The sequence below is a fragment of the Sinocyclocheilus rhinocerous genome, unplaced genomic scaffold (genome assembly GCF_001515625.1).
Source record: "Sinocyclocheilus rhinocerous isolate Xijiao unplaced genomic scaffold, SAMN03320098_v1.1 scaffold225, whole genome shotgun sequence".
Lineage (NCBI taxonomy): Eukaryota > Metazoa > Chordata > Actinopteri > Cypriniformes > Cyprinidae > Sinocyclocheilus > Sinocyclocheilus rhinocerous.
The window spans coordinates 913312-932592 of record NW_015630532.1 but is presented as its reverse complement, the minus strand read 5'-3'; the positions used below and the strand labels follow the sequence as shown (position 1 = coordinate 932592).

Sequence of the window (19281 nt, the reverse complement as noted above, 5' to 3'; positions counted from 1 at the left end):
CTACTCTACACTGCCCAAAACTCGCGTTTGAATCATCAGTGGCAATGAAAAACACAGCGGCCTAGCGTGAGGGGAAGCCCCGGCTTAGCGTGCGCTGAGGCCTGTATAGAGTGAGCTGAGGCGGGCTGGACTCCGCTTTGTCCACGGTGAAAGCCGATCCGGCGATGCACAGCGCGATGTTGATGTATTTCCTCAGTTACCAGCACGGATCAGCTCCAGGCATGACGAAGCGATATCGTCCTCTTTTGGAAGGTCAAACAAAGTAGTTTCGCTTTCACAACGAAGCACACAGCGTCTTCAGGACATGGCTGCAGCGTCAACAATACTACAGTGAGAATAAACGTTACGCCTTCTTTCTTTGCGTGAACGTTTGGGCGGCGTTATGCAAATCTTCTCACATCGTGACGTAGACATGTGGGGTGTGTTAGAACGAGCCGTTTTAGGTAGGCGTGGTTATCTCTTAACTTTTATAAAGAATATCTCTTTGGTTTTGAGACTTTAGTGTTTGCAACTTTACAGATCTTCTTTATGCACCAAGAGCTTGTAACACTCCAAAGAGAAAGGAAAAATTGAAATCGCATCATATGACCACTTTAATGCACTTTCTCTTTAATGGTCTCACGTAAATACTGACAGGCTTTTGCCACCTGCCATACTTCGCATCAGAGAGCAGTGGAGGGTGAACTCAGCAGGAAAATATTTCCCCCTTGAAATGTAATTATATGAAGCTCACAGAGAGAGAGAGCTGCTATAATAAATGGAAAAAGCTGGAGCTCATGCAAGAGCAATGCTGTGAATAGAGCAGAACTCCATCTTTATTCATTTAGCTCGTATAAGCTATTTCCTTACGGCCTTAACCAGGAGAGCACAATACCTCAGGTTGCAGCCAGACACTGGGTACATCAACAGTGCTGGTCATCTTTTACTGAAATAATTTATCATGGTTAATGTCACTGCTCCTCAGAAAATGTACATTATATACTGTCGTTTATTATGCACACCACCTCTTCTCTTCTCTTCTCTTCTCTTCTCTTCTCTTGTAATCTGATGCTATTATAGGAAGGATGAGAAAACAACTGATTTCACATGTCTGTCGTCTATAGCTGTATATTTTCAGAGAGAGAGAGAGATTTAGGAATTTTGGAGGAGGGTGATGTGCATGGCTAATTACTCTCCCAAATACTTGGCTGACGTGAACAGTCTTTGCTTTGAGAAACTGCACCTTTCTCTCAAACTTTCCACCCATTTTAAACTAACTGTTTTCAGAAGCACAAATACCTGCTAAATTACCTCACCTTAAGTGATAATACAGGAGTTCGTTTGACCTTGGGAATCTGGTTTGGACTGTAATAGTGAATGTTTGTGCTTAAAACTATTTAAAACTATTTATTTCAGTCTTGTGGAATATTTTTGCATTTCTTAAAATATACTGTATGTGAGACTGCATTTAACGCAGTCTCTGTGAAGCAGACTTTTTTCGATTTGTTGGAATTAGTCAACAATGTCGCCCAAATTTCTTACATAAACACATGGTGGGTTGTCGTCGTGGTCACTGGATCTGGATAACAAATTCCTCAAAAGATTGTCTCTGGTTATAGAAATGTTTAGCTCGTATCCATGACCTAAGTGGATATTTCCCTCATGAACGGCCTCTTCTCAGAGTTTCTACATTTATTTATGATTGGAATGTGATATAAATATAAAAAATGCTCTTATTTCTCATTAAAAGTTTGCATTGAAAATTTTTGCCCAACAGCAGTATAAACTTTCATGTAAATAGGTTTCTTTTATATCTCTTTTAAACCATAATATTTATACATACTGTATTCCCAATGTATTTTTTCAATGAAGACTTCAAGATTTCAGTTTTAAGCAAAAGCAGCATTGAATTATGGTGTTAGATGAGCATCCAATGTAGAAATAGGAGTTTATATCCACACATAGACAGAGTACAATCCAGTGCATTGTGGGGTCAGCTGACTTCATTAAAGAGCAAAATATCTGAACATTGTTGCATTGTGAACCTATTAGTTTACCCCCTGCCTCTGCCAATTTTGGTGTACAAGCTATCAACTTTTATGGAGCACCAAGGCTGATTTTGTTCTCATCATGCTGTAACTAAATTATGTCCTCCCTCATGGCAGCCTTTTTTGCTTGTTTTCCCATCAGCCTCGTTTCATACTGGAGGGCTCGCTGGAGATTTTAGATCAAGGTCAGAATGCCCGTTTCGGCTCTGCACTGGCCCCTGTGCCTGACCTTAACGGGGATTCATTTAATGATGTGGTAATAGGAGCTCCGTTAGAGGATGACCACAAAGGAGCCATTTACATCTACCACAGCCAACGCAACAGAATACTGAGGAAATATAAACAGGTACTGCATAAATGTCCAGCTACTCTCTTGTGTGTTAATTAATCTGCATGTATTTGCTTTGAGTAGTTAATTATGGCAAGACTTTACATCCATCTCTTCTTTCTGTCAGAGAATTGGTGCTGTTCAGCTGGCCCCGGGTCTGCAGTACTTTGGTCGTAGTATCCATGGGAAGATGGATATGAATGGAGATGATCTGGTGGATCTAGCTGTGGGCTCCCTCGGTGCTGCAGTACTTCTGTGGTGGGTTTCTAACCCAAGGTTATTTACACTCTCCATAAAGGAATAGTTCACTCAAAAATGAAAATTTTGTCATAATTTACTCACTCTCATGTCGTTCCAAACCTGTATGAGTTTCTGTCTTATGATGAAAACACAAAAGAAGATATTTTGAAGAATTTTGAAGAACAGTTGTTGGTCCCCATTGACTTCCATAGTAGGGAAATAAATACTATGGAAGTCAATGGGGACCATCAACTATTTGATTACCAGCATTCTTCAAAATATCTTTTTTTTTGTTCAACATAAGAAAGAAACTACAGGTTTGAAATGACATGAGTGTGAGTAAATGATGACAAAATTAAAATTTTGGGGTGAACTATCCCCTTAAATACCACAATAATGTACCATTTTTGCTGTGCTGCAGGTCTCGAAGTGTTGTCCAAATCCATGCTATTGTTCGATTTGAGCCCAGCAAGATCAACATATTCAATAAAGACTGTCGGAGAGGAGGGAAAGATGTGACCTGCATGTCAGCTATTGTATGTCTGAATATCACAGCTCGGACTCCTGTCAGAGCCTCACAGGAAATAGGTCAGTTTTTATATTTTTTAGTGCTGTCAAACGATTAATCGCGATTAATCATTTGACAGCCCTAATATTTTTATTTAAAAAATTCAAATACCACTGTAAATAAATAAAAATACTGAACTTTTATTTTTTCTGAGTCTTTCTGAAGACATAAATTGGTATATAAAAAGCTTCATCTCTATAGATTGTTACTCATTTATGAAATCGGTGCTCATTTATGAACTTATTATGTAAATAAAATGATCTTAGTGAAACGACTACATCAGTTGTACTGCTGGATTGCAACAGTTCTTTGGTCAAAGGGTGAAAAGCTTAGCTTTCACCCAAAAACGCTCTATACTGAAAATCGTTTTGGAGAATGGAAAGTTATGGAAGTGCTTTGAAAGCAGCCGTTTCCTCTCATTATACAGTATAGCTCGCTTTGAGTATCTCTTGGTTACAGTATCATTAAAGCTAAACAGTTGACAGCTGGTGAGGTTTACATACCACTGACCAGCTGCATATCCAGTGTAGTTCAGTTAAGGTTTCCCTGCTAAGTATGCCACGTATTAGCATGAAAAAGATATCATCAGTAGTGATGAATTGTTCAACATACACTCTTGATCTTTCCTTTGTTGATTTGTTGATTCAAGATTTACCTTGGGAGTGGAAAAGAAAAGCTGCTTAGCCAGCTCTGGACATTTAAAAGTAAAGTAGACACATTGTATGATGACTCTGGCTGAAATAACAAAATAAATTATTATAAAAGTCTTTTTAGCTTGTGTAATATTGTGTCTGGAAGCTAAAGTCTCTAAAACAGCAGACAAGATAAATGGCCTAAATGGCCACAGATATTATAGATATCAAATTTGTGTTTTATGCCCTACACATTAAGTCGTTGGTGTGCAAGAACACTAAGTAGAAGCACAAATCAAGGCAGACTGGACTACCTTGTTGCATTAAAATGCCTCAGTCCCTCAGGACAGGGCTAGTTAGTGTTTGACACATGCAATTTGACTTAAGGCCTTAGTGACCATCATAGGTTTGTTTTGAAATACATGTGTCAGGTTCCTGTGTAACATGTGGGACCACAGAGCAGCACAACTGTTTTTAGTTAACCTTCACGACCCCAGAGCATCTCCATCACAAATTTCACGGGTGTGAAACCAATGTAATGGTCTCAGAGAGATGACATGTTTTAGTCTTTAGGGTCATCCAGGGGGATCGGACTTCTGGGACAATACAAATGAAGGCACATGTTTTATTTTGATCTAATTATCCACACATGTGGATAATTATGAATATGTTAAGCTTTTAAGTGTGTTGTTTATTGGTACACATTTTTAAAATTTATGAGATTTTTAAAAGTAGGATAACTAAGTTTATAGGCTTTTCTCAGCCCATGAACAAGGTTCAAATTGTCTTTCAGCAAACTCATGTTTGAACCTTGACGGATAGCCGAACATCCTCACGACATTCAGGTCTCTTAAAAGGGTTTTCCTTAAGATTTGATTTTATGTCTTTTAAGGCCTCAAAACTGCCAAATTGCTCTCAGATCTCCTGAGTATCATCAATTTCACCTCTAGAGTCTCTTAAATCTGTCTGTAGTCCACACCTGGTAGAGCACTATTATGTCCATAAATAAATGGCCATAAATGTGATGCTCTGCATCTTTCATTTAGTGTTATTACTAATGCCTTCAATGTAACAATGATGCAAACCATTTATATATACTGTAAATACATGAGCACACTACCATTCAAAAGTTTGGGGTCAGTGAGATTTTTTAAAGGAATGAATGCTTTTATTCTGCAAGGATGCATTCATTTGATCAAACGGTGACAGTAAAGAGATTCATAATGTTCATAAAGAGATTTCTGTTTAAAATAGATTGTCTTCTTTTAAACGTTCTATTTAGCAAAGAATACTGAAATTTCATTTTAAAATGAATTAGAATTGTTATTTTAAATTGTAATAATATTTCACAACATTACTGTTTTACTGTATTTTGATCAAAGAAATGCAGCCTTGGTGAGCATAAAAGACTTTTTCAGAAACATTAAAAAATGTTTTACCAACTTTAAACTTTTGCATGGTAGTGTTATCTGGCATTAATTGTAAATGATGTGCAAAGTGATAAGTAACTAAATATTTGATAAATATTTAGATAAATATGATAAATGTTAAATGATAAATATTTCACTGTATGTTCACTCTGTTCCTTCCACTTCTCCTAGCTATTAGCTACAATGCTTTCTTTGAGGAGAAGCGCTTCAACCCTCGAGCTGTGTTTGATGACCCAGATCACCAGCAGCCACAGAATCTCACACTGCTTCCTGGAGAGGAGAAGTGTGACCACATCTACTTCCACGTCATGGTTAGCTCTCACCTGTTAGGTCACCGAAGTGTCATAAGGGGGCATTTGCATTGCATTTAAAATAATTGATAATGAAACAATCTACAATGACAACTCATTAGTTCTGTTAATTATGTACTTTCTTGTCTGTTCATTCAGATTTTCCATTGCAATAGCAGCATTCCTATTTTAAGTTCACTTTCTAGCATTACAACAGCAGATTATATTCTTCCAGTTTGCTCTTTTATAGCCATTTATTTAGATTGAGAGATTTATGATATTGTAATGTTGATACAGGAGACTACAGACTATGCCAGGCCCATTATATTCACTGTAGAAACTGAGCTATTGGAATTGGATCAAGGCCCAGCTCTGGATGATAGCTGGCCGACTACAGTGAAAACACAGGTGAGTGTCTGTAGGTCACGAGAAACCTTACTGTTACACTGTATGTCTTTTGTTAACAACATTAACACACACTATGAATTAATTATGAAGTATGTTGAAACATATACATGTAATAGCAATAATTACATCTAAAAAATTCTCTCCAGCTTCCCTTCTGGAACGGGTGTGACGAAGATGACCACTGTGTTCCAGACTTGGTGTTACAATCTCAGACTGATCTAATGAATCGCAAGTAAGATGAAGCCCACACACGTATGCTAAAACACTCACGCTTACACATGCTCATTCCCCTCTCTTCTTCCACAGGCAGTTCTGTGCCCAGGCGTTTCGAGCAGGCAGTCTATTATGTCGGAGTCAGACGCCAGCAGAACCTTCTGAACACATTATAGAGGGATCCAGGAAGAGGATGGTAGTAGATGTACGTCTGGAAAACAGAGGGGAGAATGCATATGGAGCTCAGCTTAACATCACTAACACTCCAAACCTACGCTTCTCCAGCCTTATAGTGAAGGTACAACATCACTCTGATGGCTTATGTTTGGTTGTTTGATACCTGATAAGGATTGGTTGGTTGATTTGTTCCATTGTCCATTCATTCAGATCTTGATTGATACTACTGCGCTTTGTGGAATGCGTCTGCAATAGTAATTGTGAATGCAAAGTTAAATCAGGCTGCTCTCTCCTTCTCTATTTATAGGATAACTCTGAAATGCATATAGACTGCCGCAGTGAGAACAGGCGAAAATATGAGAAATCTTGCAATATTAGTGCACCCTTTATGAGAGCAAAGTCACAGGTGAGTTGCCATTGCCACATTTTTTTAAAGCTCACAAAGGCTCCATTTATTTGATCAAAATACAGTAAAAACAGCAGCACTGTGAAATATTATTACAATTGAAAATAACTGTTTTCTATTATATGATTTAAAATGATCTTAAAATTCCCATGATGCAAAGCTGAATTTTCAGCAGCCATTGCTCCAGTCTTCGGTGTCACATGGTGAATGCCACATGTTGAAAACAGTTGTGCTGCTTAAAACATAGGATTCTTTGATGAATCGAAAGTTTAAAAGAAGAGCATTTATTAGAAATAGAAATCTTTTGTAGCAATTAAAATGTCATCACTTTTGATTAATTTAATGCATCCTTGCAGAATGTAAAGAATTAGCATGTAGTTTCACTAAACCCTTGTCATATTTCACTAATGTGTCTAAAATAAATGGTTGGTGAGATGTTTTTCAGGAGCCTGAGCCAGGCCAAATGTATTTTAGTAACTAATGCTTTTAGCAAACTGCACTCTAGCCGATGTGCACTGCATATGATCATATATGCAGAATTATGTATTGTATAATCCTGAAAGATGTTTTATTGCCATGTTCAGCAACACTAGACATTTAGAGGTTACTCTAGGGACAGCACTAGCCGTGAATGAATGAATCAATGAGTGAGGGATTTATATAGCCGTCTGTGCTCTAGAAAGCCTTGCTTACACAAACATATTGGACCACACAGTCAAAAACGATATCGACTTTCTCATATTACCCATCTGCAGAAATGTCGGGATCTATCACAGAAATACCAAGTCTTTACGTCTGGAATGTTCCATGGGGCGTAAACATACTCACAAGGTCACCAGCACCCTGAAGTTACAGAATGATTCACTTAGTGTCCTTTTTTTCTGCTGACCCTTAAGCTTGTGTTCAGGCATCTCCAGAAAAAGAAAACATGAGGCAAGAATGTAATTCAAGAATACTGTTACCATACGGTTACTACGTCCATACAGAGCAAATCCAATCAATCACACGGCCTGGACCACAGAAGTCTGTCCTGTGCTAGGGCACTGCTTTGATAGGAAATGGATCAGCAGCTTCTCAGAGTCCTGATTCATTTTCTTGAGGTTTGGGGGTCATGGGAGCTACACTTGTGGCTACAGGATGAGATTTTATTGGCCCACTTGGGAGCCTGGTTCAGCTCAGAACAGTTTGTGATGGGGCGAAAGTGGAATAAAAGGAGGAGAGAACGTAAAAAGGATTTTCCATGCTGCTTTGTGCCACTACACGCCAAGCATTCAGACAAGCATTCATTTTGTAAACTGCATGGAGACTTGGATTACCACTGAAGTGGTGGCTAGAGCCGTTGCTCCATGAACTGCAGCAGAAGTTCATTGGGAGAGTCTGTATGTCATCTGTATCTGTGTTTTGTCACTATGAAGTGATGTATATACAGGATATGGAAGTTAATACCTCATGTGGTGGTTAGACTGCTCAGCGAATAGTCAGCAGCAGTGGATAAAGCCCCTTCTTCCACACAAATGATGTTATTGGTCTGTAGAAAAAGGCTAGAGGCAGACTAGCGTAAAGGGTCTTGGCCTGTTTGTGTCATTCTTATATATCCAGACAGACTGTTTGCCCTGGAAAATATTGGTTCATCTTTAAAAATGTAAGTTTTGGATGTGATCAGGGTATAAATTTGAATTTTGTAGGCGAGGAATCCAAAATCTAGGGATGAGCTCATTTTTGAGCATGTGTGTGATGTTAGAATGGATGAAAGAAAAACTAAACAGTAGCATGCAGGAAATTGTAAGGAGTGACAAAAACACTTTGATTAAACATTACTCTATTTCTCACTCCCCAGGTAACATTTCGTTTGGAATTTGAATTCAGTCACTCTGTGCTGCTGGATCACGTACGGATCATGTTGGAGGTTACCAGGTAGGACATGCTTTGTCTGAGATGTTGTAAATGTTTGGATATGAAAAATATGTGTACAATGCAATTAAGAATATAGATGAAACTGAAAAACTGTGATTTTTATTTATTTATTTTTATTTTAAATCTTATGATTAAAAAACATTATTATAAGATTCAGGGAAAATCCAGAATAAAATTCAATTTCATTTAAAACAAAATCAGTTTTATTTTTGGAGCACAGTTTTATCCTGTGGAGCACAAAACAAAACAACAACAACAAAAATACACATTGATCACTAGATGACTAAATGGCCACATTGAAATCTGCTAGATGTGGTCTCAGTTAAAGTGTCTAGAGCATTGCTGATGGTTTGGAATGTTATGAAACTCTGAGGGAAAGGATCCTGGACACCGACGATGCCTGAGCAGGAATGTTAAACTCCTGATTGATGCAGCCAAGTGTCACTGCGCAGTGAATCACAGGGTGAGCATAACTGCCTGGGAGGTTTCTCATGCCTATTCTTATGTCTCTGCAGTGAGGGTGAGGAAGTTGTTCTACACGATAACATTAATGACATTTTCTACACTCTGAAATACGAAGCTGATCTGCTCTTCACAAGGTGAGATAGATGTGTGTTTGTTTGAATGCTCTAATCAATATGTGTGATTGTGGAAGTTGGAATAGTTACAATAAACTTTGATTCTCTCAGGGATTTTTACCCTAGCCGATATGAGCTTAAACCTGACCTCTCTCTAGAGGAACCTAGTGATTTCAACCCTCCGTTCAACTTTACCTTTCAGGTGAGGTCCACTTCCTTGCTATCTATAACTAAAGAGAGGAGGGCCCTCATGTTTCGAACAAACCAAACATGTTTTCTCTATGCATCACAGATCCAGAACCTTGGTTATTTTCCAATCCAAGATTTGCAACTGTACATTGCAGTCCCTGAGGTCACGAAAAATGGCAATCAACTCCTGCAGATCAGAGATTTCCATATTGACCAGGTGAGGACACAACTAGACTTGTAGTTTTACTCTACTTGTTATGACAATTTACAATAATTTACAGTCTAGATGAGTCAGTGCTAGTTGCCGAAAGTCAGAGCCAGTTTGCAGATTTGAGTTTTAACAGATTTGAGCAGATTTGTTTTAACTTCAGACTATGATTACATCCATTTGGATGATATCAAACATGTTTTATCAGGCCCGGATTGGCTAATCGGGAGGACCGGGAGAATTCCCGGTGGGCCGGTCTGTTTTTTTGGCCGCGAGGGCCGGTGTTGAGCAGTCACAATTCTGTAATGACACAATTTACTCAGGCCGAGGACGTTCTTTTTCCTTTTTTTTTTTGTATGACATTAAAATTATTTTTAGAATAATTGTACATAAATAGGTTAAGCAAAACAAATGTGATTATATCTGAAAACTTTTTAGGCAGGCATTACGGTACAGTACAAATATTTTGAGCTTCCCTTATTCTGTCCCTTATTTTCTTATAAAGAATCACAATTGTCCCTTATTTTCCATTTCTGAAGTTAATTGGCAACCCTAATGATGACGTAATTATCTTTTGACTCCCACGACAGAGGCACCTTGCTAAAAAAACGTCAGTTGTTGAAGATATGCGAGCAAAAATACAATGAATTACAAGGTTGTAGGGAACAGTTCACTATTGCAGACGTAGGCCTATATACTGAGGTTTTAATTACATTATTTAAATAGGCCTATAGTCAGTCGTGAACTAAAGTGGGCCGGTCTAAGGAATGAAACTCCAGGGCTGAAAATGAGTCCCACTCCGGCCCTGGGTTTTATATTTCAAGCCGATTTTAAAACACATTTTGCTTTCATTTGTCATGTGTTGATTGCATAAGTCTAAATATTCTAATTATTCAAATAGTTTTAAACTGATATTTACAGCTAAATTTATGCATTTGGCAGAAGCTTTTAAAGTGACTTACTGCACATATCATTCAATATATACAATTTATCTGTTCATGCATTATCTGGGAGTAGAACCCATTACCTTGGCATTGCTAGCATCAAGCTCTACTGTTTGAGCTACAGGAATGATATTACGGTAATAGTGATTTGTGTCTTTTTTGTATTAATAATGCTTTGTGCCTTTTTTCCATCAGGTAGGTGGAAGTCATTGTATCCCCCCTCAGCATGTGGCACACAGTCGGGCGTCTCCGGAGGACCTCTCACGAACATCACGACTGGTAAGACCCTCTCTGTACAGGCTTAAAGTGTCTGCCTGTTATCTCAGACAAAATGTGTGCCACATTTCAGACTTGCACTTTAGCACTTCATAAAAGTCTGGCTTGTGTTGTTATGGTGCTTTATAGTTTGCCTGATTCAGGGGCTTTCAGATATGAGATGTTGATTTAATGTGCAACAGCAAAGCACTTCTCTGCAAAATAGCTGGTTTTGTACTCTCTGAATAAAGCCACTTGAGTTTAATAAATTGTGTCATAAATTATTGGTAAATCTAGTTCATCTTCAACCAATTCTATAAATGTTATTGTGTTTTTGAAGATTCTTGTATGTCTGAGGTAGGGAGTTTTGTAATGCAACTCTAATGCACATCAGATTCCCACCACAAGCAGCTGGGCTTCATCAGTAAGATTGTCTGTTTGTGAGAGAACTGTTCCTTGCTCCTTTGCACAGAACTACTCCAACACCCTGACGGTGCCAGTGCAGTGTACCGTCAACCTGCCTTCCTACAGAGACGTCAGCGTGAAAATTGGTGGATCCCTCCGTACTGATGCACTGCATGCGGTGAGTAGCTGTGACTTCGCAATAACAATCTGATGATGAAGATGAAGAAGTATAATGTGGAAAGAACTTGTAATCAGGGCACAGTGTTCACAAACAACATGAAGGCTTTGGTCGAGAGGAGGATCTCCCAAAACCAATGCAAAACTATGATCAGACCAGTAATTAGAGACAAGAAGTCATGCAGTACATGTAGACATACTATAATCCGATTTTGTTTACATTCCATTCTCCTTTTTTCTCTTGCTCAAAAACAAACCAAAAAAAAGCACATGCTTTGAATTTACAGTGACACCAGAAAGTAATTTCGACACTTAATCCACACCCAAAATGTTAAATGTCTGCAGTAAAAAGTCAAAGCAGGTGGCATTTATTTTTAAAGGGAAAAAAAAAACACATTAAAACATTTCACAAGAATAAGTTTTGCTTAGACAATAGATATATTGTTTGAAAGTAAGAAATAGTATTTGTATAATTTGTGGTTGTCAAATGTTAATGAAACATGTCCATAGTTTATATGGCTCGAAATGAGAAGGGGTTACACATTATTTTGATAGTCCACTTTAGACATCTATAACTATAAGTAACTTTGCAACTACTGTACATGCACTGCAAAAAATGCTTTTCTTACTTAGTTTTTTTGTCTTGTTTTCAGCCAAAATATCTAAAAATTCTTAAATCAAGAAGGATTTTCTAGACAAGTAAAACCTTTAAAAATAAATGCCACCTGCTTTGACTTTTTACCCAATGGGGTAAGAAAAAATAATCTTGTTTTCTGTTTGAAATAAGATTATTTTGCTTGTTCTAAGCAAAAACTCAATAATTTGTATTGTCTAGAAAATCCTTCTTGATTTAAGAATATTTTGGCTGAAAACAAGACAAAAAACTAAGTAAGAAAAGCATTTTTTGCAGTGTGTCAACTAACTCATTAGAGTATTAGTAGACTGTTAGGTTAGGGTTAGTAGAATCAGTTGACGTATTTAAAAAGTTACTTACAATCACTTATATATAGTTGCTTACAGATTGATGGTGCAAGTAACCATCAAAAAGTCAGTCTATTAATATTCTACATCCGACAGTCTATGACTGGTAGTTAGTATGTAGTTGCAAAGCCACTTATAGTTAGTAAAATGTCTGAAGTGGACTGTCAAATTAAAATGTTACCAAGTGAATTTACATTTTAATTTGAGTGAAGCATCATTTGTTTGCAGTGTCCACTTGGTTTGATATTTTGTATCTAAGGTCAGACATTTCGCTTCAAGTGTGGCTTTTTCTACCACTTCTCTAGCTTCTCACTTTTAGTGCTTGCTCTCTCCAACTTTCTCACATCCACTGAAGTAAGCATCTGTCAGAGAAACTGAAGACTGTTTTTCTTGTCACGGGCAGCTGAAGTTCAAAACCCTCGAGCTGGTGACGACAGCCTCAGTGGAACTGAACCCATCCAGCCCCATGTTTCTGCCTGAAGAGAGGCCGGTCAGACATGTGAGTCACCCTCTACACATCAGCATTTACAGAAAGCCACGTTACAGAAACGTTGCTTGATTTAAGAATATTTTGGCTGAAAACAAGACAAAAAACTAAGTAAGAAAAGCATTTTTTGCAGTGTGTCAACTAACTCATTAGAGTATTAGTAGACTGTTAGGTTAGGGTTAGTAGAATCAGTTGACGTATTTAAAAAGTTACTTACAATCACTTATATATAGTTGCTTACAGATTGATGGTGCAAGTAACCATCAAAAAGTCAGTCTATTAATATTCTACATCCGACAGTCTATGACTGGTAGTTAGTATGTAGTTGCAAAGCCACTTATAGTTAGTAAAATGTCTGAAGTGGACTGTCAAATTAAAATGTTACCAAGTGAATTTACATTTTAATTTGAGTGAAGCATCATTTGTTTGCAGTGTCCACTTGGTTTGATATTTTGTATCTAAGGTCAGACATTTCGCTTCAAGTGTGGCTTTTTCTACCACTTCTCTAGCTTCTCACTTTTAGTGCTTGCTCTCTCCAACTTTCTCACATCCACTGAAGTAAGCATCTGTCAGAGAAACTGAAGACTGTTTTTCTTGTCACGGGCAGCTGAAGTTCAAAACCCTCGAGCTGGTGACGACAGCCTCAGTGGAACTGAACCCATCCAGCCCCATGTTTCTGCCTGAAGAGAGGCCGGTCAGACATGTGAGTCACCCTCTACACATCAGCATTTACAGAAAGCCACGTTACAGAAACGGTGCTGGACAACATGTTTAGACTAGGTAAAAATAAATCCATGACTGAATTTGTGAAGATGTGGTTAGTATGAGAAGTTGCTGTTGTCTTTTCCATCCTTGGCAATTTTGAGAGACTAAAACATTGAGAATTGATGTGTTTTCATTCATCTGTCAGAAAGAGTGAAGAACAATATGACTTCATACAATCAGGTGCACTGGTTTTCTCATGCCAGAACCTTCCCTTTACACATCAGTGTGTCTTCTGGTGAGCTACTGTGTGTGTTGTTTCACCACAGTAAAAGAACCTGGAGCCAAGGGGACCGAAAGGACCCGCAGCACAGTTCAGTTCTGTTCTCTTCTGTATTGCTGTGTGGTGCTGCCATCTGTAGGCAGGACAGAAAATAAGCATAAATACTAACATGAGGAAATCTGAACTCAGCTGCAGCAGATGAAACATGAAATGTGACAACTTGTTTAGAACAGAAAACCAGTACCAAGAACAGAGAAAAGAGCTCTGAGGAACCCAACATTAATACCACAAGCAGCTATAAGAAGATCTCTGATAAAGCAGTATAGCTTGTTATATTTTTCTTTTGTATGTGTGTTTTTTCAGATAATCCTAGAGATCAGGAAAGAGGAGGATTACCGTGTTCCCATCTGGATTGTCATAGGCAGCACACTTGGAGGCCTGTTACTCCTCTCACTTCTCATTTTGGCACTTTGGAAGGTAATGTGCCCTTATTTTTTTAAGCATGCACAGATGCATACATGGATGGATTTAAGGATGGACATAGTAAATCTTGATTATTAGTTTGTTTTGTTTTTTTTTCACTCCAATAGTTGGGGTTTTTCCAAAGGCAGAAAAGGCGTGAGGAGACTGAGAATGAGGCTAATGGCAAGATGATGGAAGAGCGATAACGCAGGCTTCTCATGAGGGTTCAGACAGGCCTACATCTCAGGGACCAACCAACAGCAACATTAGACGTCTCTGAAACAGAGAGAAAGGGAGAAAGAGAGAAAAACAGGACATGAGGCAATGAAGAAAGGAGAGGGATTTGCTCTGTGCACTGGACGACCTGTTGTTCAACCATGAAAAACACTGCAATGACGCTCACCATGCCTGCACTGCTTACTGAGCCGACCCTGCAGATGGGTCTCCATCTCACTTCTCACTCCAGATCAAAACCCTCAGATCGGCATGCTGAGGACAGTCTTCTGACAAGACACTTAGAAGATGCATTCAAAAAGAAAGCTTTTTTTCCCAGGGTCTTTGGAAATGCAGTCATTTGCATTTGATCCTTGGTCAATTCCAATGTCTGACTCTGCAAATATACAAGAGAAACCTCAAAGGGCTGAAACTCTATAAAACAGCCATGTTTTCTGGTGCTTCTTTTTGGACATCTGGAAAAAAGGGATATTTTGGAGGGAAAAAAGTGCAAAAGTTAGCTCATTTTATTGTAATGCCTGTCATTATTATATGTAACGTAATATTAGGCACTGGAGTATGTAGCTCTGTTTTTTTGCAGTGGCCATAATTTATTGAATAGAAAATGAACTGTTGTGGACTTTACTACAATTTAGTAAAGAATTATTCTCCTCTAATACTCTAAATAATTATACATCAACATTTTATGTTTTTCTATATGCTCATTCTTCAGTCTCAAATAACAATAGAGGTGGACATTTACTATTTGACTTTTTTTTAATATTGATGCACTTTTTATATTGTAGTGATACAAACTTGAATTTTGTAAATATACAGGTTATCTTTGTTACACGGATTTCAATTGTTTGCTTTCATGAGGATTGTGGCATTGTAATGCATCTCTAGTGAGACATCAGCCCCAGTTAAACTTCCATGATTGAGCAGCACATCCTCAAATATGCTTCGCACCTCAACAAGTAGCCTTTGAGAAAGGGTATGCTTACTGTACAGTATGTCATCCAGACTGATGATGGTTAATTCTTTTCAATTATTTAGAATATTGTTCAAATGTTCCCTAACATCAAATGATGTTGAGTGTTTACAATGCTATGAAACATCCTTATCATTTGCAGATGTATTGTAGTCAGGGAGCCCTATTTTCCAATGCTTTATCATATGTGTAAATATACCTGTCCAAGAATATAAAATAAATATCTAAATAAAGAATTTGGAAATAGAATGAGTGTTTATAAATGACAAGGAATGCTAGCTCTTAAATGCTTAAATTATATGAGCAAATCTTCACAAATGTATTCATAAAATATTGTCAAAGTAACTTGTAGACTACAACTTGTTGATAAGTATTGATAAGTATCCACTGTTTTATTGAAACATTATACATTTGCTCCACTTTTGAACAATTGTAAAAAGAAATGCATGAACATTGAAAGTATGTTTAAAGTATGTTAGATATAAATGGCTCAATAAATGGCTAATCTGACAGGTTATTTTTTTCATCAGTGACAAACACCAAACACAAAGAACGCAAATGCATTCTTATAGAGTACAGACTGATAAAGGATATATATTGTAATGAAATACATTTGTGAAAGTAATTGTGCATATAACATTCAGGTGTTATTCAGTGTAATATATCTCAATGAAAAGATTTTAGACTCATCAGAGTGTCAGCGATAAAAGAGAAGTACAGCTGCCTCAGTTATCTCTTTGGAAGCACTCCATTCTGTATTAGTACCATAGCCATTCCAGTCGAAACTTGTAAAGTCCCCACACTGTCTAGCTGATTCAGGAAAGTGTCCACCTCCACCAACACAGAACTGCAAGAACATGAGTACATTACTAACAACACAACGTGCATTTCTTCAAATAGCATTAGTGCTGTAGATTTATTTCTGTTATAAGTGTATTACTGTAAATGCACTTTTCATTTTTACACTGATCCATGAAATATTGTGTCTAAATTATTATGTCACAAATTATTTTCATTAATGTTGTTAAAAATAATCCATATTATTTTTAACTCACATGTTCGGTGTGACAACCGGTTGGTTTAACGCCTGAACAAATAGCCATAGCTGCCTTTTCGGTATTGAAGACCCTGAATGTGATGAATCCAGGCTCAAATATTCCTAAAAAAAAAAAAAATCTAAATATATCATTGATGATGATCTGTCATTTTAGATCCACATACAACAGTAAAGTAATCAGATTACAAAAGTGATGATGGCTTAAATAATAGCATCACTGAATAATACAAAGATTTTATGACTGTCAATCGATTTAGCTATTTTCTTTAAAGATATTTGAAAAATACTGGCTCAAGATGTATTGCCGTACCTCTTGAATTTGGACCATACAGATATTTGGTTGATATCGCATTTCCAGTATCATACACTATTGGAATAGCAGGTCCATTATCAACGTTGCATGTCCCGATTCCAAACCTCACAGGGAACTTCTGGGAAAATGAAGATAAATATCCGCTTTAGCTTTGCCGATATGTATGGAACGTTTCAAACTTAAAAATGGTGTCAAAGTTTGTTTGACCTTGAATAAATTGAAAAGGTTTCCTCCATGTAGGGTTAAGAACCGATTTTCAGTGTGGTATCTCAGGATGGAGGCAGTGGTCCAGTGCTCCAACTCACTATTATTAGGAACATGCCACACAGACACATCCTGTGCCCCAATGTCAAAATATCCAGGATTCTGTCAAGTCACATTTATTTATATAGTGCTTTATATAATACAGTTTTGTTCTGTTTGAGATTCTAGATTAACATCATTTGATTGTCAGTCCAGTGTCTTAATATCCTTTATGTTAAGTCATGGCTGTAAAACCATTACTGTAATAAAAATACCTTATAATCATCACTTGTAGCAGCTTCCGCAGATCCAAATGTGACTGTGTTTGCCCATGTCCTGTCACCATCAGGCCGGTTTGGGTCGCTGCCCTGCTGATTAGACCAGCGATCACCAACAGTGCACTTTCCATACATGTTGTTTTCATGAACACTGGCCACGAGCGTCCGGCCGCCTCCAGCAGTGGTCATATCATAGAACGTCTGGTAAAGGACTCCTCTTGATGAGATCAGATAGTACAGGCCGTCTGATTGAACAGAAGTATTTCTGAGTCAAATAAATGCAGTTTGGTGCACAAGATCACAAATATAGATAGAAAAGATCATACCATCATGAACATGATACTTCTCACGAATTTCTTTGCAGCTTCGAGCAACATATTTAATTCTGCCCAGAAGTTTTGCAACCTCAGGGTTGGTGTTGGTTTCATCCATAATAATATATGGTGCTTCTTGCTGAGTTGCTAAAATATGAAACATAAAGACAGTGAAATATATTGTGATACGAAATGAGATCAATTAATTTAAATGAAGAAAAAAAATACACTCACTTAATGCTACCTCACAGAACCATAAATTCAGCGAGAGTGAGAGGCTGAGAAGGATCCCTCTAAACATTTTTGTACTTTGCAAACAAAAGGAGAAAAGTTATTCACAATAACACATTAAGCACATTTTGCTGTAATCAGTTTGTGTTACAGCAACTGCCTGCCTCATCGCTGTTCTCTGCATACAGTTTTTCTCAGTCATGCTATAATTTGTCAAGCATAACAAGTTGATTCATACTGATGAATTGCTCTCAAGTGAATCTTGACTTTCACTACTGAAGGGAAAGGTGTGAAGCGTTAGATTCTTTCCGCGCTGCATGGTAAGGGAAGATATCGTTGTGATGTAGATGAGAATCTGTGGCCCGACAAACCAGGAAGTCCAGGAACGCCAGAAGTGTGCAAAGAATGCACTGTAATTCTGCATGTAGCCTACCGTTTTGTTTAAGGGGCGTTTCCAATGTTTACCTTTCTAATAAAACAGTCTTGTCTTTTTCTTTCTGTATCGACAAACAGTAAAAAAGCGTGAATCCTGTCCAATCTCTTGCAATCAATATCCAACATACAGCAATGTGGAAGTTTATACTCTAGAAATTGATTTATGCCATAGGCTACAGAACGTGCAATCTTGTGCATTTTTAATCATTGATATTATAGCTTACATCAGGAAATAATAACACTGCACTGTTATATTGACAACAAGGCCAAGTATTTTTACTATCTTGTTTGTGAACAATGGCGACTGTTAGTGCACAGGTTAGTATTTTCGTGCTGCGGTCATTCTGCCCGTGAACGCAACGCGCAGCTGGTAGCTCTGCTTTCACTTTTAAGTTTCTTTCGTTAAAAAAAGTAGATTAAATACAAAGGTAACATCTACTTAGTTTACTCTCTTTCTTTTCTTTCTTTCATTGTATGGTTCAAAAATTCTTACGTTTTTGTCGTGCGTTTCCCTCTTCTGATTTAGCGAGCACTGTCGAGGCTTCTAGCTTGAGCATGTCAGAGGATGCGTGTGGCAGCTTAAATGTAGGCTACTTTTTTTCCCCTCAACAGGAAACAAATCGATGTGGTTCTCCTTTGTTAATTCTAAAGATTTTTGAAGTCTGATAATTCATAACATTTGATGAAATATAAAATCATAATGTATAAACTAATACACATCCTTCATGCTTATTGCAGGCAGCACTTGAAGAGTGATTGGGGGGGTTCCAATTCAATATCAAGCTCTGGGACTCACTTCTTACACTCTTCTCCTTCTTTACTGTAGTTCAATGTATCACACTTATCAATCTTTCATTTTCATTTGCATGTACACTTCAGGTGCATAGGTCTTAAACTTCAGC

General features: G+C 37.7%; 2 protein-coding genes across 2 annotated transcripts in view; one reads left to right on the top strand and one right to left on the bottom strand.

Moving 5' to 3' along the window:
- LOC107740496 (integrin alpha-11-like) overlaps nucleotides 1-15197 on the top strand; it is a 41602-nt gene extending 26405 nt beyond the window's left edge. The window contains exons 14-30 of the mRNA XM_016552948.1: nucleotides 2170-2373; nucleotides 2483-2613; nucleotides 3017-3183; nucleotides 5397-5536; nucleotides 5813-5923; nucleotides 6070-6155; nucleotides 6230-6434; nucleotides 6621-6719; nucleotides 8557-8633; nucleotides 9149-9232; nucleotides 9323-9413; nucleotides 9504-9617; nucleotides 10748-10831; nucleotides 11280-11390; nucleotides 12774-12869; nucleotides 14206-14319; nucleotides 14433-15197. Coding sequence (XP_016408434.1) covers nucleotides 2170-2373; nucleotides 2483-2613; nucleotides 3017-3183; nucleotides 5397-5536; nucleotides 5813-5923; nucleotides 6070-6155; nucleotides 6230-6434; nucleotides 6621-6719; nucleotides 8557-8633; nucleotides 9149-9232; nucleotides 9323-9413; nucleotides 9504-9617; nucleotides 10748-10831; nucleotides 11280-11390; nucleotides 12774-12869; nucleotides 14206-14319; nucleotides 14433-14510 — 1992 coding nt within the window. The 3' untranslated portion in view covers nucleotides 14511-15197. The remainder of the gene's footprint in view (nucleotides 1-2169; nucleotides 2374-2482; nucleotides 2614-3016; nucleotides 3184-5396; nucleotides 5537-5812; nucleotides 5924-6069; nucleotides 6156-6229; nucleotides 6435-6620; nucleotides 6720-8556; nucleotides 8634-9148; nucleotides 9233-9322; nucleotides 9414-9503; nucleotides 9618-10747; nucleotides 10832-11279; nucleotides 11391-12773; nucleotides 12870-14205; nucleotides 14320-14432) is intronic.
- A 700-nt stretch (nucleotides 15198-15897) lies between these two features.
- Nucleotides 15898-18951, bottom strand: LOC107740495 (intelectin-like). Its single transcript, XM_016552947.1, has 8 exons — nucleotides 18873-18951; nucleotides 17948-18021; nucleotides 17726-17860; nucleotides 17397-17644; nucleotides 17086-17244; nucleotides 16876-16996; nucleotides 16564-16667; nucleotides 15898-16355 (listed from the first exon to the last, which is right to left on the bottom strand). The coding sequence occupies exons 2-8, from the start codon at nucleotides 18012-18014 to the stop codon at nucleotides 16206-16208; spliced, it is 984 nt and encodes a 327-aa protein (XP_016408433.1). The 5' UTR covers nucleotides 18015-18021; nucleotides 18873-18951; the 3' UTR covers nucleotides 15898-16205.
- Nucleotides 18952-19281: the final 330 nt, after the last annotated feature.